This window comes from Myotis yumanensis, unplaced genomic scaffold (genome assembly GCF_028538775.1).
Source record: "Myotis yumanensis isolate MYYU_CA2020_CCGP unplaced genomic scaffold, mMyoYum1.0.hap1 SCAF_7, whole genome shotgun sequence".
Taxonomy (NCBI): Eukaryota; Metazoa; Chordata; class Mammalia; order Chiroptera; family Vespertilionidae; genus Myotis; species Myotis yumanensis.
Genome location: NW_027223758.1, coordinates 9,923,069 through 9,949,496, shown reverse-complemented (window position 1 = coordinate 9,949,496; position 26,428 = coordinate 9,923,069). Strand labels below are relative to the sequence as shown.

General features: G+C 47.1%; 1 protein-coding gene across 3 annotated transcripts in view; it reads left to right on the top strand.

Annotated features, from left to right (window-relative positions):
* The first annotated feature begins 597 nt into the window (after positions 1–597).
* TSHZ2 (teashirt zinc finger homeobox 2) overlaps positions 598–26,428 on the top strand; it is a 431,357-nt gene continuing 405,526 nt past the window's right edge. For all 3 annotated transcript variants that reach the window (XM_070419749.1, XM_070419748.1, XM_070419747.1), the window contains exon 1: positions 598–1,563. In XM_070419749.1, the coding sequence (XP_070275850.1) occupies positions 1,524–1,563 (40 nt within the window). In that variant the 5' untranslated portion in view covers positions 598–1,523. The remainder of the gene's footprint in view (positions 1,564–26,428) is intronic.

Genomic DNA, 26,428 nt, shown 5'->3' with positions numbered 1-26,428 from the left:
CACATAATAGGTGCTCAATAAATACCATTGAAACAAAACAAAGAGAGGAATATGTGATTAAACTCTCACGGAGGCCGATGGGAGATTTCTGTGTTTATGACTATCCACTGATTAACAAGAACCAGGGAGGGACAGGGCCATCGTCAAACTTAAGGGGGTGCGGAGGACATCTTTGTGGCCAGATTAAGAGACTAGAGGATGGAGGTCATCACCAGATAAAGGGCCCTCCCCCTTACCCTCCGAAGCAAATCTAAGTTCTCAGCCTCCGAATATTGTCCATGGTCCCTGCTGGTTGGCTGGCCTGGCCCCCCTGAAGCTCCCTTCCCGGCTTCCAGTTTAGCCATCACCCTGCCTCCTTTCCTCCCACATCCCCCTCCCTCCTCCCCTCCTCCCCCAGGGCTGTCCCTGCGCCTGGTGGGCAGGTCCTCACCCGGGGACCAGGGCTCCCTGAGAACAGAAGCAGGGACAGGGGTGCCAGCCCGCCCCGCCCCCAGCCCCGCTCCCCGGTGGGACACTGTCCCTTTAATAGACTCCCGCTGCCTGGCGCTCTGCGGCTGGGGAGTAAATTTCTCCCTGTCATCAGGTCGCGGGGAGAGGAGGAGGAGGAGGAGGAGTTTGTTAATGTTCAGTTTGTTCAGCAGGATCGATGTTTGCTGGCATCGCCTCGCCCTGTCTTGTGTGTGTGTGTGAGTGTGTGTGTGTGTGTGTGTATGTGAGTGTGTGCATATGTGGGGGTGTGAGTGTGTGAGAGGAAGCGGGAGTGCGTGCGCGTGTGAGTGTGTCCGCGTGTGTCTGTGTGTGAGTGTGTGTGTGTGTGTGTGAGTGAGTGAATTCCAGATTTTCTGTCTTTCCCAAACCCGCGCCTGTCCTCTCGCGTATCACTCACAGCCGGGATCTGACAGCAGCCACAAACCTACAGTGAGTGATCGCTCCCCCCAGCGCGGATCCGCCATAGAGATCGGCCAGGAGGAGGAGGAAGAGGAGGAGGTGCAGGAGGAGGGAAAGGGGCGAAGGAGGAAGAAGAAAAAGAAGAAGAAACCACTACCTTCCCAGGATCGCCTTTTTTTTTTCCTTCCTTATCTTTACCCGCGCGTGTGCGTGTGGCGCGTGTGCGCCCCTCGTCCCTTCCATCCGAACCCGGTCTTGGATGTTTAATAAAGAAATCAAGTGTCTCAACAGTCACAAAAAAAAACCAAAAAACAAAAAAAAAAATCCAAAAAAGCAAAAACAAAAAGAGAGAGAGAAAGAGAGGAAAAAAAATTCAAAACAAACAAACAAACAAGGCACAGCCAACCTCTACTTCAAACCAGCCGGCACAAGCCACCCGTGTCTGCCACCCAGGAGGGGGGTCGCTGGCCCGCGGTGGAGGAGTTGCAGGGGGGATCGTCAGGGGGACAGAGGCCGAGACGCCCCAGGAGCCACCGGGCAGGAGGCGGAGGAGACCCGGCAGGCGAGCGAGACCGCGGGCCCCGCGCGCGGCCGGGGCTGGGGCGCCAGAAGTGGGACTGGAGCGAAGTTGAGCGATGCCAAGGAGGAAACAGCAGGCACCCAAGCGGGCGGCAGGTAAGAGAAGGCTCCGCTCCGGGGCTGCCCCTCCGCCGCTCTGTGCGCAGAGCCCCTCGCAGCCCTCCTGGCCCTGGTGCCCAGGATGCCAGCCCCCAGCTTCCTGGGGAGTCGCTCCCGGGTGTCCCTCTCTGCCCGGAGGATAACCCCGTCCTCTCTCGCCTTCTCAGATCTCCCGAATCCTCCCCTTCGCAGGCTCTGGTGGGTGGGGGTGCTATCCCACCAAGCCTTCCCTCCTTAAACTTTTTTCCCTCTACCCTCTACCCCACCCCTAACTTTCTCCCAGTCTCTTTCTCGCTTCTTGGGCCAAAGTTGGGCTGAGGGTTTGGGGTGCGGAGTAACAGACAGTCCTTCCACCACCCCCCCCCCATCCCTCTGCGTGGTCAGTGCCAGGGCTCCTGGCCTGGAGGGACAGCGGTTTCCTCTCCCTGGGGTTGGGGCACTGAAGTGCGAGCCCTGCCCAAGCCTGGGCTGCAGGCTGGCTTTGGGGTGAGCAATGGAGTTTAGCTTTGATCGCCAAGGTGGAAAAAAACCGCTTCAGGAAACGCAGGAACCTTTGAATATGTTTGCTAAAAGGATCCACGTTTGGAAATTGAATCAACACTCTCCCTTCTCTTAAGGGGGGTGGGGGTGCCCCATAGAACATTGACACAGCTCTGGTTTTTCTTTGCCCAGAGAGAGTTGCAAACTTTGTAAATTGATTTGTATGGTAGGAACTATCCCATCTGAATCCTCACTTACCACCACCCCACCTCACCCCCCCAAAAAAGAAAGGAACAGGTTAATGGATCAGTACAATAGACCTGCTAAAGGATTTTTTTTCTTTTGGGTTGCTTAATTGCTTTTTTAATAGTATGCTGGGGTTTTGTTTCTCGGAAGTGTAATATGAAAGTTCATTTTTCTCCTGCCAGACCCACCCACTGAAAAATCAGCTTTCCACTTGATTGCTAGTTTTGATTTGACATTTGATTGATCACCTGTCATCTCGCTGCCTTTGATCTATTCATTCTTGATATATATCAATAAATCACTCACCATGGTAACTCGGAGTGCCAGTGACGCAAGCCTTGCCCTCTGGATTCAGAGCCAGACATGCACAATTATTATCTTGTTTGGCTTTTAATGTGGGCGTTTTTATGTCTTTGTGTCCTTTGGTTGAATCGGGGCTCTAGCAAAAAAGCTTCAGTTGTGTTTCTTCCCCGTCTCTGTCTTTACCCTCAAGCTTTAGGCAGCATCAGTTCAGGCTGGGTCCCCCGCGGACCCACCACCACATTTCCTTCTGTTTCTACTCGCGCAAAACATGGGAGAAGTTCGGTGGAGCACTTTCCCAAACTTTGCAAAGCCACCCTCAGAACAAATCCAAAGTTAGCTCCAAATCTGGGCAGAGTGGGTGTTTGTGTCTGAACAGGCTGGACCCCCAAGCTCATCCTCCCTCGTGGCCCGGTTCCAGCCCGAATGGCAGTGCATGTGCTTCGAGATATCCACAATTATCTTCCCTTCTGAGCGCAGAGCTGCCGCGTGGAGATTGCATGCGGAGATATCACTTATCAAGCTTTGATTCGTGCATTTCCCGATCGTTTCCCTTGGAGCAAAATAATTAAAATATTTTAGTACGATGCATATTTAGGACCGACCTAGTGAGTGAGGTGATCGTTTCACAACTCGACCTCTTTTGAAAACAGTGTCTCTCTCTGACCCAGGTCCCTTTCTACATTGAACTGACTTATTTCTTAAACTTAGATTACTCTGTGATCTGACAGCTTTTGGGGTGCACCCTGGCCTCTGGACTCAGGGAGAGTAAGCCTGCTCTGTCTAGTTCTGGAAACACAAGTTTAAGTGTAGCTAGATTATTAGAGATAATGTCCTCATTGTTGTCCCAAAAGAGAACCCTGGGCAGCAGTCCAGAAAGAAGTGATACTGCCCTGAAAATTACTCTTTTTTCCCCCCTTGTTGTTCCGGTAAAGGCCATCAACCAACTAGGCAGTAATTTAAATTACCAGAGTGACTGGACATGTCTCCTTTGGTAGTAAGCTCATTACAAAAAGTGCACTGCTCAGAATTGCACTACTTTGATTGTAATTATTTTCTGATCAATGAGGATCCAGGTGTACGTAACATACTGCTGCATCACATTATTTAAATCAGGTCCTTTCATTAAGCTGATACCTCCTGGTGCTGGCCTGCCTGTTTACTGTGGAGTGTGTGTGTGTGTGTGAGAAAGTTGTGACTGTAGTTTCAATTTTCTGGCCTATTGTATTCCTACTGTCTTTAGATGTTTGTTTTCGTGGTTTTTATTATTTTCACTGAAGAAGTAGAAACCCTTGTCACGCTGAAAGGGAGTAATTCACTTCGTACACAGTGGGGCCCCTCCCGCAGTATTTATTTGCACACATATGAATAAAGCGGGCATTTTTGCACGCAATGTTTCTCTCCCCTGAAGTCATCGATGCTGTGCTGTGTCGGCCGAGGTGGCTATTCCCGAGGAAAGTTCGCTACTTTGGGACTCTTTAGCCAGTTAACGTGCAGCGGGAGGCAGAAGGTGGGTCCTAGGAATAAGGCCATCCTAACTGGTATCACGGCTTAAAATTAAACACAAAGCACAACTGTAAGTAATTACTCCCAGGGCCTAATGTTGAAAGCGTGATTTCCAGCTTGATTAATGAATAATGTAAGATAGAAAAAGCCTGTGAGTGATCTGAGCTGAGACCATCCTTCCCAAGCCCTGTGTGAGGCGATTGGATGCCTTTGCATTATTAGTTTTAAGTTCCATGTTTCAAGGAATCAATCAGCGAGCTTTCTAATAAAGCAGGTATCCAGATAGAAGGAGCGAGATGATACAATGGTGGGGGGTTTTAGTCCTTATTTGTCATATTCCTCCCCGCTCAAAGGGAAGCGATCTGAGGTAGGCAGTTCTCTTTAAGGAAACAGCTAAGGCAGAACATTTCCCAAATGTCGTTCTTCCTGACTTCCTAAAGCTGTGCTATTCTACCATACCGTTACTTCGGGCAAGGAAAAGAAAGTTTAGAAAGCAGCCTACGGTACCCCAGGGGTTTGTGGAAATATTGCAGAATTCTATGCTGGCATCTCCCTGCCCCCCCGCCCTCCTGTCCATTTTAGGGAAGATGGAGAAGATGGCAGGAAGGTAAAACAAAACAGAACAGTATTTGGCTTTGTTTGTATTTTGCAGGATACAGAGTAGTTCAAATTTTTACATTGTAGATTGACACGCTACCGGGTCTGTTTTCTACAATCCATCGCGGTCTCTGTACACACACGTGTAATACATATTTTATTTCGCCATCCCGAACAATTGTTTTCGTGTCATGCCAGCCGATTGCGGGACAGCGCAGAATATTTGGGGATCGTCTCCAGGCGAATATCTAATGCGTCTATAAATGATAGGATTCTGCTCCTGCCCACCCAGGGAGATGAAACACTCCTTCTTGCTGACTCTCACAAGCTCTCTGACGACCCAGATCTCGGCAAAGTCTGGCAGGAAGGAACAGCCCCCTCGATTTATTGTGTTTATTTACTATGGAGATGAATAATGCAGGTTTTGTTTGCATGGATGTCCTTGTGTAGCAGTAAACATGAGACTATTAGCAATCATTACTTAAAAGTTGCAATTTGCACCTTAATAGCACAGGTTATTTACATGGGAAACATTCAGCAGGGACCATCAGGGTACCGCAGTAGAGAGGAGAGATGGTCTGAGCAGTCTGCTTTCGGCCTCACGACAGCCAGCAGTGGCTGGATGCACCCGTGAGGCCTCAGGGTGGGAGGGGGCAGGAGCTCAGGGGGAAGCTTACCTGTAATTCACTGGCAAGTGGAATGAGATTCAGGAGAATAGGAATTGGGGTGGAGAAGGGACCCTGGACCTCTCACTTTGTTTAAACATACTTCCGAAAGCCAAGTTCACATCTTGGAGATGTAAATACCACATGCTATAGACCCCCTTCACTTACTCAAACAGCATGCATTTAACAGATGAATGGGAATAATGAGCACCCCCCCTCCCCCCCCCTCCCCCGCCCAACACACAGACAGGGGGTCAGCGGCATGAACTGTCCTGGCTGGTCTGGTTATTTAAGGCAAATCCCTGAACAAATGAAGGACAGATGCCTTTCATGTGCAGCCTCCACACAGTGTTTTGGAGGGACATCGATTACTTAAGTGGTCTCCCCCCAGCCCTGTCCTGACTTCCCTCTTCCACCCTCACCTCACCCTTAAAGACTCAGATTGAATGGGACGTTTCAAAAGCCCATTTGTTTTAGGCATTTATTGATTTCATTTTTAATCTGCCATATCAGGACACAATACATTAACCCTAATCAGCAGATTGCAAGTGACAGGGAGTGGGAGTGGAAGCAGGTAAGGGAGGGGGGAGCTCTGAGAAACTTCTGGACAGTGAAGCTCCCCTTGAGGTTGGGGGTCAGACACTGGGGCTTACTTTTGAGGAGGGCTGGAGCATTCCTCAGAAATACTGTGCATCTGTCTTTCTACCAGCCATCTCGGTTCTATTGCGAGATTCTGTTGCTACCGTCAGGGGAAACTTCACACCCAACAAATACCTCCCAGGCATCTTTAGCAGATCTGCCCCTTGAAGCATCTTGCCTTTTGTCACATTCCCCAACAGAGGGTTATGCTATCGTTTTATCTCAGCTGACTTCTCACTCCTTTGATGGAATTTCTCCAACTGGATAATACCTGGGATGATCTATTTATCTTCCCAGTGGCTTGGGAATTGTACTCTCAATTGAGCAGGTTTTAAAGGGGCACCGAGCCTGGCATTCTTCAAGGCCGGGGATATGATGCACTTTTGCTCCTGGCTGGGGCTGAGCTTAGGAGAATCCGCCAGGAAGAAAACCCAGGCCCTGTCCATATGGGTGCCGGGGCTGTAACCAGCTGACAGGACCCACGTTAACTACCCCGGGGGCAGCTTCCTTTCCATCCCGTGTTTGTACTATCAATTTTATTTAGGTATGTCATGGTCTGGGAAGACTCAGCCACTATTGCAAAGGCAATGCCTGTATCCACCCAAGTTCCTTTCAAACGCACAGAATTGCTTGACAAATTCTATATTAAGACCAGGCATACACAGAGTATCATTTTCGTTTGATGCAAAGTCAGTTGGAAATACATTAAACTAACGGTTAGAGAGTGTCTTGCTTCGCTTCCCTGAAGCAGTGCTTTTCATTACCTATTTAATTACACTCAAATTGAGCGACTTTCAAAAAGAAAAAAAAAATATCACGGTGGTATTAAAGGAAGCTTGGCACACAAATAATTTTATTGCTTCTCAAGTTGAGAATGCCGTTATATTTTCATTTCTTTGGGAGAAATGTATTTTCATTTTCTAATGTTGTGATCAATCCAGAGTGTGTTTTCTGTCGTCTTGTCTCTACCTTCCTACAGCCTGCTCAGCCTGGAGGAGGTTTTCCATATCCGATTTTCAATAATTGGCACCAATTTGTATTTTTTATTATTTTAAGTTGTGTGAGTTCCATTTAAAGTTAGAAATTCTCTGGTTCCTTAGGGGGACCCTTGGCAAGCAGCTCCTCGCTTGTGAGCGAGCTTAGTCATTCTAACCACATAAGAAACAGCCTCGTTGAGGTCCATTACCTGGATGTTGCAGTAAGAAAAAGCACCGTGTGCTACAGGCCTCTGTCATACAGCACTGTTTTCACTAGTTTACAATTTCTCCTTCTTCTTCTTCTTCTTCTTCTTCTTCTTCTTCTTCTTCTTCTTCTTCTTCTTCTTCTTTTACTACTGCTGACCTCTCTGTCATTTGCTTTAGGAACTTTTTTTTTTTTTTCAGAGAAAATAGCCTAGGGATAGCATTTAAAGTGGGTTTCAAAATAGGCTGGGTCTTGAGGAAGTAATAATAAAAACTAGAGGCTTTACAGCCCCAATCTCCACTCCTGGACTATGTCCGCAGACTCCTGGGCAGGCGTCTGTGTGAACACATGGTTCCGAATCTAACCTGGACATTAATGAGTGTCTCTCGCCGTGTGGCCGTATTCGTGTTGCTCATTTTGTCGGAGAAGCCATCAGCAGAGAATCGGACGCGGGTCCTTTATGAAGACACCGAACACATATGCAGACACACAGAAAGGAAATCTGAGATGCATGCGGGACTTGCTGAGATATTTATTTTCACAGCAAACTCCATGGGTGAAATGATCCAATAATTCGGAGCGATTTGAACGTCTTTAAAATAGCCATGTGCCATTTCCAAGTGTTGCCTCTCTCGATCTTTTCGCATCCCACCACAGAAAAAGATGTCCTCTGGGCGTCTTCAAATATTTTGTGATGCCAAAGCAATGCCTAACATTGTTTAAAATTTTAGAATTTAGAATTCAGGAGGCATGTCTAGGTAATCCTATTATTAACGTACTAGTATTTAGCTCTGCTTAACAACAGGGAAGTGCACAATGCAAAAGTTTTAGAGATCATGAGCTTAGAGAAATTACACGGGGAAAAGAAATTCCTGGATCACATTGGAAAGCATTTGTCTTGAGTTTTGCTCATCTAAACAAGGGCTACCTTTCTACCTGTGTTGGAATGCTACTCGGCAGTTAAAACACAGACACAAAACTATTGGTTGATGGGTGCAGCAACCCGGGTGCATCTCAAGGGGATTGTGCTGATTTTAAAAAGTCAATTCCAAAGGTAGCACATGTGATATGATATGATTCTATGTATATCACATTTTGAAATGACCAAAGTACAGAGAATTAGAACAGATGGCCAAAAGTTGCCGGGAGGCCAGAGGTTAGGGACTGAGCGAGGGTGCGATGAGGCAGGGGGCTGGGGAGGAGGGTGGGCAGGGCTGTGAACGGCCAGAAGGAGGGGTCCTTGTGGTACTGGAATGTTCTGTATCGTGACTCTGGTGGTGGATATGCAAGCCTACACAGGTGATAAAATTTCACAGAACTAAATACACACGGACGCGCACATACGCACATGTAAAACTAGTGAAATCTGAGTCATGTGAGTGGATTGCTCAATGTTTATTTCCTCCTTGTGATATTGTTCTATATGGTTTTGTACCCAGTTAGGGGGAACTGGTGGAGGGCTACATGGGATGTCTCCGAATTATTTCTTATAACTATGTGTGAATCTGCAATTATCTCTAAGTAAAATGTTTTTTAAAAAGAAGGAATGGGGCTGGAGAGGCGGACAGAGACCTTTGAGATTTGATTCTCAGTGTGGTGGGACGCCACGGGGAGGGGTTCGAGCAGGGAAGCCATATGATCTGGCTGGGTTATTAGCAGAACGTAAGCACATGGGGTATTTCAATGCTGGTGCATGTTGGCCCAGCCAATTGACGTACCGGGCCCTCCGTGATGGCGAGGAGGATGCTCAGAGCCATAGAGGAGGCACCTGGAGATGACAACAAGGGCCCAGCCTTTATGGAGGGAGGGCTGATGCTTGGATGGGTGGCATCAGTGAGGCTGTGGAAGGGCAAATGTGAAGAGCCCAGCAAACCTGGGATCCAATTGCAACTCCTCCCTGCTTCAGGGGAGTTCCTTAACCTTGCTGCACCTCAGTTTCCCTATCTGCCAAGTGGGGACATGATTGCTCCCCTCACATTGTGGTGTGACAGTGAGATAATGTGATGTCCGTGAAACCTTTGGTGCTGTCTCTGGCACTTACATTGCTTCTTCTTCATTTAAAAAAAAATGGTTTTATTCTTTTTCTCTTTCTTGTTTGTTTGTGGTTGTTGTTTTTTCTGAAGGAATTCCAGGAGAAATCTAGACTCTTGAATTAGTCCTTGGTACCTATCAGGCACTAAATAAATATTTCCTGATGAATGAGTAAATGAGGCTGTAAATAAATGAATGAATAAATAACTTTAATTACTGTATTACTTTGTATACTAATTAATTACTTTCGAGTATAAGGATCTCTTTTACACATCTAACATTTTTTGGCAGAACTCTACCAATCATGATCATGAATATTTATCAGTTGAGGAAATATTAGTGACAAAGCCTCAGAGTTTAGTAATAAACTTGTATTTTCTTCATCGTGGCCCCATCTGCCTTTAACTGAGGGGCAGTGACCCACCTTTTGCCGTAAATATTGTTTATTCATCTTAGAGGCAGTGCTTGCTGATGACCTGATTTCGGAGACCTTCTTGGGAAGTAGAGCCCCTGGGATGGACCATGGCTGGTGGAGGGGAGGGGTCAGGGTCCTCACTCAGGACCAGAGGTCACCTCCCCTCTCCTCCCTGCAGGTGCTCTGCCTTCCAGCCCAGCAGCCTCCAGGCGCTCCCAGCCTCCCAGGGTTTGGCAAAGCTCACCTCCCCCACCTGCAAACCTGGGCTCATCCCCTCAGGCCCCAGGCGCCAAAGCTTAGGGGTTGTTAAGCTAATAGGAGAAGGCTACAGGCTGTTTCCTGGTAACGCCTTCTTCACGGTTTAATTGTCACCTTCAGATATGCCTGAGAGAGGGAAGACGAGGCTGGCTGGTGCCTGTGAAGATGTATCTTAGGACAAAGAGATTGGGACCTCAGGGAGCATAGGGGTGGAGGGGTGGGGGAGGGGGTGGATTTTCTGCTGTCTTCGAACTGGTATTTAACCAAATATTCCTGAAGCTGTGCTGTGGACCGGGTGCTGTGGGGGTGCTAGAACCCAGCCTTGAGCAAGCCTGACCCAATGGCTGCCTCCTTGGAGCTGGCATTTACAAACCAGCAGGTCACAAACCAGCCAGCAGATATCTGTCACAGCGTGCCAAGGCCTGGCAAGTGCAGGAGAAATTAGGAGGGTCAGGGGAGGCAAGTGCAACCCTCAGGGGAGGGCATCCAGGCCGGTCTGAGAGAGCAGAGTAGGGGTGTGCAGTGGGGTGCACTGGAGGAGCAACCAGGAAGCCAGGGTGCTGGAGTGCAGGGAAGGTGGGTGAGGGACAAGGACAGAGGGATAGGGACGGGGGGTCCTAAGTGAAGCAGGGAGCCTTGGAGGACAGGGAGCAGAGAGAGACGGGATCTGACTCAGGTGTGTTCAGGATCATTCTGGCTGCCATATACTCACCAGGGACAAGCAGGTGGACCACCTAGGGGGCTCCAGCATCAACGGGGTCAAAAGCAGGTGATGACTTGGGCCAGGCTGATGGTGGGGGAGATAGAAGACTTGGTCAAAAGGTAGACAGGATGTGTGGAAAATTGCAGGTGGTACGAGTGGAAGAAAGCTGTAAATAATAATTTTAAAAAGCTGTTTGTCCTATTAGTATTTTCTCTAATTCTTTCTCTTACTTCTCTCCTCTTGTTATATATTAGATAGTTACTGCAAATTGTCAGTCTGTGGTTTTCTGAGCCGAAGGGGAGTGGAGGGAAAGTGTTGGGAGCTGCGTTTATTCTAGACTTGCCTGTCCAGGGGGGAGGCCACTCTTCCCGAAGCACATTTCCCGGGGCCCTGAAAGCACCCCCCACCCGCCTCCCCATCTCCCGAAGACAGTATAGCGTCAGGCCCCCGCAGCCTCTGCACTCAGACAAGGGCTCCGTCTCCCCCGAGGCCCCTCCTCTTGCTGTGACCTCACCCACCTTCTCCTCCCAGGCTTCCAACGTCCTCATTAGCAAACCAGACCCACTAAAAGGCCTCTCCATGGGTTTTCACAGGGATTCATTGAGATAATTCAGATAACATGCTTAGCCCATGCCTGGTACATGGTAAGTGGTCAATACATTTGAGCCCACATTAACAAGTTAATCATCCCTCTCAGCCTTGATTTCCCTATGGGTAAGTAGGATCACTAAAGACCCACTTCTGGGTTCTGGGGAGGAGCAAATGATTAGCAACCGCAGAGCACTCGGAACAGTGTTTCACACACAGTGAGCGCTCAATAAATGTTAGGTCACTAAAACCACCACCATGATGATGAGCTTCTGACCCGGAAGAGATTTTATGTCACTTGCTTTATGAACACAAAGCCCAGCAGAGTTGGTGCTGGGTAAGCATTGTTTGAAAGAATGCCGTGATTATTAGGAGTCAAAGTGAGGAAACCCAAGGAGATGAGGGTGCCTGTGAGGAGGAGGGAGCGGAGACCACTCACCCAGCCACCGTCTTCAGCTCCGGTGCCCGCTCCCCTGCCAGCCTGCCACGCTCTGTGCGGGTACCTGGAGGCAGGCCCAGCCCTGAGCGCTGCGAAGCCAGGGCTGCCCCGTCCTGGTGCTGACAGTTTCCAGTGCCACCGAGTCAGGCCCATGTGGAAAACCTCTGAACACGGGGTCAAGGCCCGAGTTAATCCATGAGGAAGCCTCGTGGGGTGTTCGCCGGTCTTACACATCCTCTTGCACATGTTGATCAGAAAGAGCAGACCTCAGCTTCAGAGACATCCAGTGGAAAATACAATAATAACACTGCATTGTCATGGTCCAGTGATCATCCCTTATGGCAAATAATGCCGTTTCCACTGGCTGCAGTGACATAAATTTCATTTTCAAATAAAAATATGCACGTAAATAAAAGAGGGAGTTATTACCAGGAAATGAATTGAAAAAGCAACCGTTGGGGGGAGGATGTTGCCACACCATGACGAGGATGGGCCCGAATGACTACATGTGAGGATGCTGTAGACGTGCAGGCCTAGGCGGGGCAGGGGTTGGTGAACCAGCTGTGAGCAAGGGCTGCCAAGTCACCCTCAGGTCAGAGAAACGCCCGGAAAACAGAGGCTTTCATCAAAACTTCAAAAAACGCAGAGAATGAGAAGGGACCCCACCCTACCCGCACCCCCGGGACACCAGAGAGCAGCTCTGGGAAGTCTGCACCGCCCAGGACAGGTCGCCAATGTGAGGGCCTGGGAATCCCCTCTGGCATCTGCAACAGGCCCCTGCTCCCAGCCGCTGTGTGGCATCCTCATCGCTTGGAGAACTTGTTAAACGCAAACCTACAGATTCCCAGGCCAGAGCCTAGCCGTGCTGATTCCACAGGGTGGGGGTGAGGCCCCCGAATATTTTAAGTACCCACTATGGCTTTGAATTACAGGATATATGGAGGAAATCAGTTCCCTTCTCCGCCTCCTCCTCCTCTATTCCCCTCCCTTTTCCTCCTCTCTCTCTGTCCCTCTCCCCTCACTCTCTCCCTCTCCTTCTCCCTCTCCCAAATACCAAAGTACTTAAATACTTCAACAATTATTTGAGAAGTCCATTTTCACTTTTTTGCTTTTAGTCAACAGAAAAAAAGAAATATAAGTAGTCTCTCTTTCCACTCTCACTCTCTCATGGCAATCACCTATGTTTTTAGAAATGGTGGGGACCACTTTCCCTAATGTATCACAACTGAGACATGCATCCATTTAGGCACTTACCTACCTGGTCACAGTACCAAGCATTGGAGCCCAGAGAACCCCTGCATTAAGGAGAGAGTCAAGCAGCCCAGTGAGTATGGTGGGGGGCGAGGGGGCTCTGTCTGCTCAGGAGCCAGCTGGTACCCTGGGTGCCGCAGTCCAGAGACAAAAAGTAACCAAAGGAACCGCCCAGACCTGGTTCTTTATCTCTTACTCTCTCTCAATTCTGGAAAGCCTGTTGGACCAGAGGGTGGAAAACCTGGCTCAATTCTTTGAAACCACCTCCACGCTCTTGTTACCCTTTTCATATATTCTCACACGTACTTCAGTGGTTCCTCTTCTTTTTCTCTTCGTTCATTCCCTCTCTCTGTCCCGATTCTCTCCAGGAATCAGACTTCCAAGCCCTTTTCTGCGAGCATCTGTGCCTCCATGGGCGAGCGGGATGAAAATGATGCTGGCGATGAAGAAGAATGTGATGCTAATAGAATGGTCATGGTCACCTAGCTACTATTTATTGGTCGGGATAGCACTAAACCAAAATGTACATGCTAGTACACTTAGTAGTTTGCCAAGCATTGACTACGTACAGGCCATTTACATAAAGTCTCTCCCCACCGCATCCCAAAGGGCAGTTATCATTATTGGCCCATTGAATAGATAGAAAACTAAGTGTTGAAACTTTCAAGTAGATCACGCAAGCTTTTAATTAGGGCCTGCCTATCAGAATCCGAGTTCTTAGATACCGTGCTTTGTCTCTTCTCACATTATTTAATGCTCAACAGCAAGCAGGCCCATAAATAAATGCTCACAGTCTAGTACAGATCCGTGCAGGCCAAAGGCATGAGTTGAAATCTAATAAAAGTAAGTCAATTGTGTCAAAGAAAAAAAAAGGGGAGAGAGAGGGGTTCAGTTTGCTTATTTAAATCCCTAAACCCCATCTGAAAAGTTGAATCTTTGAAGATTTTTTTAAAAATAAGATTTTGAAAACCTCTTGTGTTTTCCACAATGGTGTTTGCATAAGCCCATTCCTGTTTATTAGACAAAAGTGGAAAAACACTTGATAACCCCCAACACGGTCCATCGGGGGCGTCTCAAGAAGCAGTTGGGCTCACCCACTTCCTGCAGCCCCTTTGAGGGTGTGTCGTGGAGTCAGACGCTGCCCATCTGTTGCCCGGGAGTCTCGGGCAGGCCCTGCCTCTTCCTGGCCGTTGCACACGTGGGCCACACGCAATGACAAGCACCGTTATTTCTCCCAGCGAATGGAAAGCGACCCTCGCAGATCTTTCCCTTTAGAACCTCTTAAAATATTGATGGTCAGGGTCTGTAAAGGTGTGTCTTACTTCTAAGTATTTAATTATAGGTGACATTTAAATGAGTACTCTAAGTAATATGAAAAAAAAAGATGACCTCCAAATTCAAAAGGTGGTATCTCAGAGGGACAATGTTGCTTACAACAGAAATCATTATAGGATCTTTAATAAAAACAAAAAATCAGCAGTAGTTTTTAGTTGGTGGTGGTAAGAAGGAAGGGGGGTGTTATTTTTTTAATATGGGTAGTTTTAATAGGTTTTGATTTCTTAATTAATGTATAATTGATATAATATCCTATTAGTTTCAAATGTACATCCTAGTGACTTGCTAGTTACATATCTTACAAAATGATCCCCACAATCAATCTAGTTACCATCCGTCACCATACAAAGTTATTAAAATATCGTTGGCCATATTCACTATGCTGTACATTACATTCTCATGACGTAATTTTATTTTATAATTGGATGTTTGTACTTTTTTTATCCTCTTCACCTATTTTGCTCAGCCCTGAAGCCCTCCCCTCTCTAGTAACCATCAGTTCGCTTCCTGTATCTATGAGCCTGTTTCTATTTCGTTTTGTTTGCTCATTTGTTTTGTTTTTTAGATGCCACATGTAAGTTACATCATACCATATTTGTCTTTTTCTGTGTGACCTGTTGCACTTAGCGTAATACCCCCTGGGTCCATGCATGATGTTGCAAATGGCAAGATTTCATTGCCTTTACTGGCTGAGTAATATTCCGTTGTATATATGCACCACGTCTTTATCCGTTCTATCTATGGACACTGAGGTTACTGCCATTCCTTGGCAATTGTAAATATTGCTGCAGTGAACATAGGGATACATAATCTCTTCAAATTAGTGTTCTCATTTTCTTTGGATAAATACTCAGGAGTGGAATTGCTGGATCATAGTTCTAATTTTAATTTTTTTGAGGAAGCTCCATACTGTTTTGCTTAGTGGCTTACACACCATTTTACATTTTCGTAACATAAGTGGCATTTTGAAACAAACCTTTGTAATAATACAAAGTTTGGCAAACTGCCTAGCTATCTGATTTGAGGTTATTTTAATGAGAAATGGAATGAAATTATCATCCTATTTTATTGTCTTTAACATAAATCTTTTCTTTATTAATATTGGATGGAAATAGTCAATCAGATGAATTAGAAGAAGAAAGAACATAAGATGAGCTTATTTCATGTGATCAGCAAATTTCAGATATAAAGGAATTGCACTTTGCAGATAAAGTTAAGTCCTCTTTAAACGCCAAACTTACAATCTCTGAGCCTCAGTCCTGTAAAGTAGGCATAAGGAGAGTCTTACTCCCAAGCACCATTATGAGGATTTAGAAATGGGTACTTATTAAGTACTTAGAATCGTGCGTAGCACATAATGTGTTCAGCAAGTATGATTACTTCCCCATCACTCTCTCCCTGGAGAGAGGCACTGCTAAGGATTTGGTATGGATAGCTCCATTATTTATAGTTTTACCTGCATGTATATGTAGCTGGGAGCATCATTATACTTTCATATATGTTTTTAAAAAATTTTATGGAAATAGGCTCACACTATATTTTACAAGTTGGCTTATCACTCTGTTTGGGGCTCTATCCGGGTATATAGGAAGATAGGTAGGTAGAGAAAGAAACAAGGAGAGAGAGAAAAAGAAGACAGGTTTTAAAAAAATAGAGCTATTTCATTTTATATGCTTTATACTATTCCACCATAAGCATGTACATGGTTACTCATTTATCAATTCCTTTGTTGGTAGGCTTTTAGCATATTTTAAAGTTTTCACTATCACATAATCCTATACTGCATATTCTTGGGAATTTTTACAATTGTCACATAAGTAATTTACATAGAGATAAACGCTTGTGAGATTTTATTGCATTTAGCGTGAGGATCAGTTGAGAAAAATAAGCAGTAATATCTCATACTTTGAACATTGTTGAGACTTTCCTGAGATGCACGCCTCCCTAGCCAAACATTTAAGCGACTAACTTGCACCGAGTAGGCACTTGCTAGCTGTCTGCTTGGAGTAAGTAAACTGAACATAATACAATACGTCAATAATCCCAATAAGGAGTGCGACTCAGCCAGCCGACAACAAGGCTTGAACCCATAAGCATAAGCAATGGATGTGGACAACAGGGGGTGAGGGTGAGGGCAGGATTGGGGGGATGAGGGGACACTGGGGGGATAAGGACACATTTGTAATATCTTAATCAATAAAGGGAAAAGAAAAAAAAGAGAACTCCTCCTCGCTGCCTTGGGGTGGGGCCTGGGGCAGAGAGAAGTGAAAAGAAAAGCATGAACAACAGACAAGAAGTGGCCTCTTGCCTCCTAGTGTGTAAGGGACAACTTCTCAGCTGGAGAGCTGCTGCCTGTGGACGCTGGAGCTCGTGGGGGTCGCGTGGGCACGGGGTCAGGAAAGGCTTCCCTGTGTCATGTCACACGGTGAATCATTAACAGTTGGTGCTGGAGTTGGACGCGTGAACAGTTCAAGGGCACTCAGCGAACATGTATGGCGAGCACTGCCTGGTGCCGGCGGTGGAACTATTGATAAGCAGGACCCCAAGGTCTGGAGGGGTCACGTGGTACCAGATGCTTTTCACATCCAGGTCCAGTGCCATCCTCAGGACGTGTGTTGTGTGCGTGTGCACCGTGGGTCTATTTCACGGTGGGTGTGAGTTGTGAACATGCGCATATTATATGTGTTGTGAATGTGAGTATATTTCCTGTGCGGCTAGATTAGGTATGCTGTGGTGTTGCTACGTGTGTCTGGGAGGAAGGAGTATAGATGAAGTCTGTGTTGGTGGGGGGAGTGGTTTACACATGTGGTTCTGCCAAGGCTGAGCTGCTCGCGGACCCAGCGCACAGCTCTTCAGGTCTGAACCCGGAACGTGAGTTCGATGTCACAGGGCATGTCCCCAGGGAGCCGCGGTGGCACTGCCCTACCCTCCTGGTGATGTGCACGAGTGAGAGGGAAGCAAAGCCATAGCGACATTAAGGTCCCTGCACAGGAAACAGCCCTCGGTGGGGAAGTGATCAGTGACAGACCCTAATACCAGAAGCAGGCTCTACACCCTGTACATTTCTGTTTCCTTTTCCATGTCAGGGATTCAGCTTTCAATTTGTGGGGACCGCTTCATTTTTTAAAAAATATATTTTATTGATTTTTTTACAAAGAGGAAGGGAGAGGGATATAGGGTTACAAACATCGATGAGAGAGAAACATTAATCAGCTGCTTCCTGCACACTTCCTACTAGGGATGTGCCCACAACCAAGATACATGCCCTTGACCGGAATTGAACCTGGGACCTTTTGGTCCGCAGGCCGAGGCTCTATCCACTGAGCCAAACCGGTTAGGGCGGGGCCACTTCGTTTGCTGTACCTGGAGCACAGTAGGTGTTTTGATTGAATACATGAATGAATGATGAAGGAACGAACAAATGAATGAACAAGGGGTCATCCCTGGTTCTTGGAACCTCTGGGGTAGTTAGATACCACAGGGTTGAATGTAATGGGGTCTTAGTACATGTTGTTGAGTGACTCAGGGGTGCACGCACGTTCGCATGTGAATGCGTGCTCATCTCAGAAGCAGGCCTGCTATCCTAAGAACACAGCTCCCGGGTGTGGTTTTGTTCTTCCTCTGTGATCCCATAGGAGTACCTCGTCTGCTGTCCCTTTGGTTTAATTATTGTGCTTTGAGATCAGCATGGCAGCCTGCTGTTTACTGTCAAGCCACACTGCAAATGGAGTGATGGAGGAGGGGGAGTCTCTATTATCCAGGTACAGGCACTTCCCCGAAGAGCCTTCTCTTTTTGAGAGGCAAAAGGAAGGTGGAAAACTGGGGCTATGAGTTTCCAAACTTGCCAAGACATCAACCAAAAATCTGTGTTGCTCCTTCCATAAATGTTTAATAAGTTTTCTCATCCTGTGACTAAGGTTAAACAAATGTGAGTCCTTTGAGGAATTATTTACTGGAAGTGAAGTTATAGCATCAACATCTGTGCTTCCAATCATTTAGATGAGGAATAGATGGGATAAATCATGGGTGAGTCCCACAAATAACTTCTGCATTTCATCTCCGGGGAAGAGTAGGTAACTCCTTTAGGTACTTTCTCTATTGGAATTTAGCTCTTTTTATTATTATTATTCATTTCATTACCTTCAAAGAATACGTCTTCACTTTTGTGTGTGTGTGTGTGTGTGTGTGTGTGTGTGTGGAAAGTTACCATAAAAACATCTACAATAAAGGACCTAGAAATTTCTCTCAGGAACCTGGCTATTTCAGCCAACATTCTCATTTGGGAATGGGCTAACAGTTCCAATATATAACATCCATATAATTTAACCTCATAAATTTGTTTTTTTCTCACAGTGATGTAATGGGGAGACTGACCTGGAGTTTGTAAATGTTCCCTGCTCCGTGCATTCCCCTGGGCAACATAACATTCTAGACAGTGTTTTATGTGCCCTGATTAAAATATAACGTATTCCTGCATTTCCTGTGGACTGACCCGTTAGTACTCTTAGAAGAACAGCGAAGGAACACAAAGATATTTTCAAATGTGTAACAATGCTCTGTGTGAGGTGTTTCTCTCTCTCTCTCTCTCTCTCTCTCTCTCTCTTTCTCTCTCTCTCTCTCTCTCTCTCTCTATCTTTCTTTCTTTTTTAAACAATGATCTGATTTTCATTTTAGACTACAATCCCCTGAGCTTATGCCACAAGAAAAATTTTGTGCTTTGGTTTAACTTTTGAGTCTGCCACGGCACTCCGATAAATAAACAGGAATACTGTTTGTAATTCTGACTTGAATTCACAGGCACGGGCCTTGAGATGCTCTCCAGCCATGGATGGAAGGAATTGGGCAACTTCATGGGGAGTCACCCGGGATAAAACAATAGCAATGGAAACTTACAACCTTCTTTATTAAAGAAAAAAAATATTTTAACAAAAATGAGGAGAAGGGCTTCCTATAGGCCTTGCATTATGAAAACAACAGCTGCGACAAGTACAGGGTGGGGCAAAAGTAGTTTTATACTTGTTTGCATGGAAACTAATACAATAGTTAATAAATAATAATAGAAGAATAAGCTCTATGTTTTGTGTACTCACAACTAAGTCACACCCTGTACTACACCCACAAACCCATGTGTGGATTGAGATGTTTTAATTTTCTATGAAAGAAACACAGAATAAAAATAAAAGGCAGTCCTTGCGTCCAGAGGCACAAAAGAAAATTTATGGGGTGAGGGCTTGAGCTTGAAACTTTGCTGGGCCAACACAGATGCTGCCCGATAACTCTTCCAGGGTACAAGGCTCATTCCAGGAATAATCTGAAAGAGGCATGGACACTGTGTGAGGGAAGGAGGATTGGATGGATCAAACTGATTCATGGGAGATAAGTTCCTTGAAAGGAGTGTTTGTATTTGAGAGTCATTCTTTTATTCATTCAATAGATACTTACTAATTTTGACTTTTTTAAAGACCCTATACTGTGTGCCAGGGCTATAGGGATAAACAAGGCACAGCCCAGAGTTCAGAGTTTAGTGATGGAGCATAGAATAAAGCCAAGGGGGGAGAGAGAGAAGGTTGGATGGATGGATTGATGTATATATGCATGCATGAATAGATGGATGGATGGATGGATGGATGGATGGATGGATGGATAAGTGGAAGATTTTTTCTCTCTCTTGTTCTTTTTTAAACAATGGATAGATGAATGGATGGATGATTGGATGGGTGGGTGCATGGATGGATGCATGGATAGATGAATGGATAGATAGATAGATATTTTTCTCTCTTTTTCTTTTAAAAAAAATAGATAGATGGATAGATACATGGATGTAGACATGGATGGATGGATGGATGGATAGATGCATGGATGTATGCATGGATGGATGGATGGATGGATGGATGCATTCATAGATGCATGGATGGATGCATAGATGGATGGATGCATGGCCGGATGGATGCATGGATGGATGCATAGATGGATGGATGCATGGCCGGATGGATGCATGGATGGATGGATGGATGGGTGAAGATGATCTGTGATTCACTAGGAACTCAAACTCATTTCCATTTCTATGCTTGCTTTTGGAGCTAATTGTTGATCTTCCTGATTTTATCCCCGGAAGCCCCTGACATGTTCATTATGATAGTTCCCTGATTTCTCTTCTGATTAATCTTTCCTGAACCCAGGTCCCTTCTTTCCTGCATATTAGCCATGTTCAGCTCTTATGAGCAATAACTTGCTGTGAGGTTGGACAAATGGATTGGTGGATGGATGATTGGGTGGGTGGATAGATGGATGGGTATCCAGATTTGTCTCTCATTGGAGACTTTGAGTATTGTTCACTGCTCGCCACTACCCTTAATGTTATCAACCTTTCCTTCCTTTTGTTCCCTGAAATTATTATGATCAGTCTTGTGAGCATTTACCGAGAGTAAATAAATAATAATACAAGAATATAAATGCCCCCCAGCTTCATGCCAGGCCTGGCATGTCTCTCCATGCCAGGCACGGTCCCACCTGACTTTACACGCACCTGACTTCATTTAGCCTGCCTCTCAACTGAGGGGAGGGACACACTGCTAGTGTCCACAGTTTCCAAGTAAGAAAACGGAGGCGTAGAGCTGCTGTGTAATTTGCTCACCTAGCAGATATATAGTGAAACGAGGATTTACACCCGGTTGTGTTTGACTCCAAAGCCACACTCAGTACCTAGCTCTAGAAGCCAAATTTTTATTCTGATGAACCTGCTGTAGCCTGTGATTCATAACACGTCATCTGTGTGACTCAGCCTTGGCACCTTTGGTTACAGCAGAGGGTATGGACTGGGACAGGTCTCTCCCTTTGACTCTGCCTTGTTCTCTTCTCAGTTAGATTCTCTACACGTGGTGATCCCAGTGGTCCCCTGGCAGGAGAGAGCACCTGCCCCAAGGATCCCCAGCAAATGTCCCGGGGTTTACATTGGCCCGTGTGGGTTTGATAACCCTCCCTGAACCATCGCTGGCCTGCCTCCCCCATGTGTGCACGCAGCGTCACAGGAGCTAAGAATAAGGTGATGTTACCAAAAGAAGAGAGAATGGCTCTCAGGCCTGCCTGCAGAGTCAATAATACTCTGAAAGGTTGCAGCCCATGGCTTTGAGCTCAGAGGTTCAAGGCCAGGTTGAACCTTCTAAGCACTGGTTTCTTACTTTTGAAAAACATTCCCCTCCTCCCACATGGGGTTGCCCAGTAGATGATAGATTGTGTATAGAGTGCGCCTAATGCACGCTGGGCACATAAGTCAGTGCTCAGGAAGTGTGAGTGAACGTGGCGGTTGGGAACTACTGGAACAGCAATGTTTAACGGCTCTGGTGAAGGAGGTATGTTCTCCTCAGGCCTTCGTTGATGCTTCTGGGCACGGCATAATGAAAGGCTTATGCAGAGTGGACCTGGAGGTGGAATCCGACTCCTGGAACAACCTAACCAGCAGGATTCAAAGAACCACATCCCAAGTCTAACTCACTGGGCTCCCTTCTGGCTAGGGGCGGAAGTTCTTCGCAACTTTCCTTTCCTGTCAGGTTTTGACTTATTTATTAATTAGGCAAAATGGGAATTGACGAGCCTGAAATGATATAGATGCTCATGATTTTAAAAATGCTTGTGTGTGTGTCAGGCATGAGAGATATGGTGAGGCTGAACAGGAGGAAAATGGAAGCATCAGAGTTACCCCCCCCCGAGGAGAGCCAGGGTCCGCTCTCCCCCGGCAAGAAGGGGTCAGACGTGGGCTCTCATGGGGCTGTGGGTGGGGCTTGTTCAGAGAGTACCTGGTCGGGTGGCGATGTGCCTTCCTGCAGAAAACTGACCTAACAAGAGGAGCTGTGCGTGTGAGGGTTAGAGACTCGCCTTGCTCCGCGGGTGCCCCCTCTGCCTGCAGCACCCCTGCTGGTGGCGGGTGGTGTGCGTACTGGAGCATGGGTCCAAGGCATGCGCAATGCTCTGTAGAAACCTCTCCTGGTCAGGAGCCCCTCACTTACTGTGCTCTGCAAGCTGCTGGCAAAGGTAGTTGGGCTTCATAGGAGCCACCTCAGATGTAAAGCTGCAGAGGTGAGCAATTACCGTGAGCAGCCAGCCCAGGGCGTGCGACCTTTGTTTGGGGACATTCCTAGGGAGCCACTGGGATTGCTTACAAGGGCATCTTTGCTTCTTGGGCCCATATTTGTCACCCAGATTGTCTTGGGAAGACAGTCAGGAGGCCTGGGAGAGAAGCCCGGAGGCAGAGTGCAGGCAGCCGCAGTGCAGGGCTCACTCCCAGCTTCCTCTCCCAGAGCAGGTCAGCATCGCCTGTTTGCCAGCATCTTACAGATCCCTGCCCCGACAGCCACACCCCTGCAGGGTCAGTGCTGCCCGGTGGACTGCTGTCCCGTGATGGCTAATCCCTCTGGACAGAGGAGCCTGGGTCTGCTCAGGCAGCTGCAGCAGCAACAAAAGCACCCCGGTCCCTTGATCCTTTAATGATGGAATGTGAGCTGATTTACTGTTTGTAAGATTGCGTTTCCATCCTATGCGTGGCCATTACTGCATTTGAAAGCTTATCTATATACTTGTGTATAGGTACGCAAATATAAATACAAATAGAGATTTCTTTACTGCAAGCCTAGCTTGATTCTGAACAATACACATGGGCTGTTCTTCCCAGAGTTTCTGAATTGCAACACCCACACCGAAGAGTTTCTGTGGGGCAGAAGCAGCCTGCTTTGGATATGCCACCTAGAATTGGGGCCAACCAAGTGTCAGCTGACAGACTCGCTGGGAAAAAGAACCAACTCCACTTGAACCTTAGAGTTTTCCAAAGGATTGCCAAGCTCCAGGCAGAGGGTTACACTCTGTGACAGCTGCGAGATGGGCTGGTCCATCCAGAGGAATCTTGGGAAAATCCCTGGCCTAACCCCACCCACTCCCCACTCACAGGGATGAAGTCATGGCTGAAACCTTCGTACTCACACTGTGGTCTGTGGCTGGCAGCCGGGCATCTCCATGGAACTCGTTAGAAATGCAGACCCACCCACAGGCCCTGTCCGGTCCCACTGAGTCAGAATCAGCGTGTTTGAGGTCCGGGGGATTCCTGAGCATCACTGCACTAGAGAAGCCTACAGGCCCCTGCAGGGCTGGCTCCTCCTACCATCTGCCAGGAAACCCTCACATTCCCTCCTCCTGCGCTCGGCCTTGCTCTGACCTCCTCACCCCCAGCTGTCCCACTCCTGGTCCAGCCAACACCTTCACGTAGTCCCGATCTCACTCAAGGAAACCTTTCCTGAGCCTTTAGACCAGGTCGATCCAGCCCGTCCCTAGCATCGCGGGCCTGAGTGGACCATGCATCTCGCTGCTTTGTCCCTGTCAGGGCTGACATTTTCTGATTCTTGGTGTGTTTGATTCCCATCCATCTCTCCCCATGGAGAGTAAGTGCCTGAGGTCAGGGGTCGTGACTGGTTTATCACCTGCGTGTCCCGAGGCCCCGGGATGGTGTCCAGCACATGGCAGAAGCTCCAGCAATGTTAGTCCAATAAACGGATGCTCACACTCAGCCTATATAAGGAGGACCCTTATTGGCATATTACTTGCTACTCAGTTTGTCCTTTTAGAAATAGAAAACTTCTAGAACTATCTTCTCTTTATTTAATTCCAGCTGATGAGAAAACCAACACAACAGAGCCACTACGTATTAAACATTGTCCACACGGTGAACGTTAGCCTATTAATACTCCCAACATTTCACAAATTTGCTAAAGGAATGAATATAGACATCAAGGCTTAACACAGTGATTTCAGATTCAACAGCCAGGAGGTGTCGGGACCAGGAGACAGGTTCCATTTTTAACTCCAACACAAGGAGGTTGGTGTCATGCTCCGCCTTGAAGTGGCCACCAGTTGGGCCAGCTAAGAGGCACAGAGTTCCCTGTTACCCCATGGGCACAGATCTTTATTGACTACACCTACTGTGTGCTAAGCACCGATGTGGGCTTTGGGAGCTACAGTGAACAAAAGTATCAGGTCCCTGCTGTCAGGGGCAGAGCCAGCATACACGGAAGATTGAGGGGGTGAAAGGGGCCACGAGGAGAAATCAAGCCTGGCAAAGGCAGAAAGGCGAGGAAGAGGGCTGCCTATTGTAGGGCCTTTGCCTCCTTCACTGCGGCGTCCCCAGCACTTAGCGCAAGGCCTGGCACATAACACGTGCTCATTTAACATCAGTTGTTGACTGACTGACAAATGGACTCCACTATTTACAAAGGGGGCTGACACTGGCTGTGTTGTATGTGGACTCCACTATTTACAAAGGGGGCTGACACTGGCTGTGTTGTATGTGACCATAAAGCAGAGCAGAGAGAACAGGCCCATCTGTGGACTGGAATTTCTGGCCTGTTGTCCAGATTATGCGCTTTTTATGCCACAGGTTTGTAGTTGGAATCAAAAGAACCACTTCCAGAATTTAAAAAACACACACACACAAAAAAAACACAAGTGTTCAGCTTATTTCTTGGGTGAATTTCAAAGGTAGTTTCCAGAGGGGACTCAGCATGCATTTTAAAAATACTGGCACAGCAGAGTCCGGCCTGCATAGGTCGAGACTGCATGCTCCAACTGGTTGAAATAATGCCGTCTATCATTTAGCGAAGCCTACTGTGCATCAGGCAGAGCACTCAGCGGCAAAGTGCAGCCTCATCAGGAGAGAAGGTGGGAGGATGAAGAGGACAAAAACAGCAGTGAATGTTTACTGAGCAACTGTGTTGTGCCAACGATTTCATCTTCATAGCCATCCTATAAGTTTTTTACGTTCCGTTATGGAAAGTGCGAGACGATTCAAATCAATATCAGATATGTGATTGTGTGCAGGGATTGACAAATGACTGCCCAGGAGCGAATTCAGCCCACCTCTTGTTTTTGTCTGACTTATGAGTCAGAATGCCTTTTACATTTTAAATGTCTGGGGGAAAACATGTGGAAATTTGTTTTCTCCCATGTTACATAAGTACCTACATAATCTTGATTTTGCCTCTCGTCTCGCAAAGCCTAAAATATGTGCAGTCTGTCCCCTTCAGGAACAGTTTGCCGCCCCATCTCCAGAGCGTTGCTTTCCAACTGGTTATATGTGTTAGGTAGTCACATGCGAGGTAATTTTAGGTGGGACAAGCAGGATCTCTGAGCAGTTATGGTTTTAATGTGTTGTTCACTTAGAAAGGGGAAGTATAACTGATATATGAAGACCATGGCTTCATGGGTCTTATTGCTGAATTCAATGTAAAGAAAAAAAAAGAAAAACAATCCATTCAAAATCAGTTTTGAAAACAGAAGTAACTAATGGTACAGGTAGTCTTGAGATGAACCCAAAGCCAGGAGGGAGGGAGAGCATCAGCACTGGGGCCCAGGGCCAGAAAGTGGACGTGTGGGAAGAAGGAGAGCAATGGGAGCCATTGGACTTGGACGAGGACCAATGGGAGGCCAGCGATAGCGACAGCCCCTTCCATTTTGAATATTCCGTGAGTTTGCATTCCTCAGAAGCCTTGTTTTTCAGGACTTTGTGGTCTCCTGAGGGCTCTTACAGCCTCTGCTTCTCTGAACGTGTCCCCGGGAGATCCTGACACAAGCTGGGGGGTGTCCAGGAATCCTTGTAGCTCAGGGCGCAGCCGGCCTGTGTGTTCCCTTCTGCCGACTTGGAAAGACAGATGCGTGAGCCTCGCTGGGTTTGGAGGTCCGGTGGAGAGTCTCAGAGGCTCTCCGGTTCAGCCGGAGTGGAAAGGGGAGCACATTTGATAATGGCTGTTGCTATTCTGAGGCGCAGATAGCAGAGATTGGGGGAAGCAGGATGAAAAATCACCTTAAAACAACTAAGACTGTAGCAACAGGAACTGTTTGAACCCAGGGGAGGCCGGTCTGGTTTTGTAATGACGTGTGTGTGTGTGTGTGTGTGTGTGTGTGTGTGAGAGAGGGGGGGGGGGGGGTGCTGATATCTTCTTAACGCAGATGGCTTTGTCCTGCGCAGTTGCAGCTTCAGTTCAGTAGCTGTGAGACAAACAGGAAAGCCGGTGTTATTCTTTACAGGAACACATCAAAGGTAGTTTCTGGCAACAGCCAACATGTCTGTCAAGAAAGGAGAAAGGACTGTGAGGTATTCATGACCTGTTTGAAGAACTGGTGTTAAGAACATATTCAGGAAGGAATCATGCTCCTTAGCAGATGGAAGAGGACAGGAGAGAGGAAGGCCC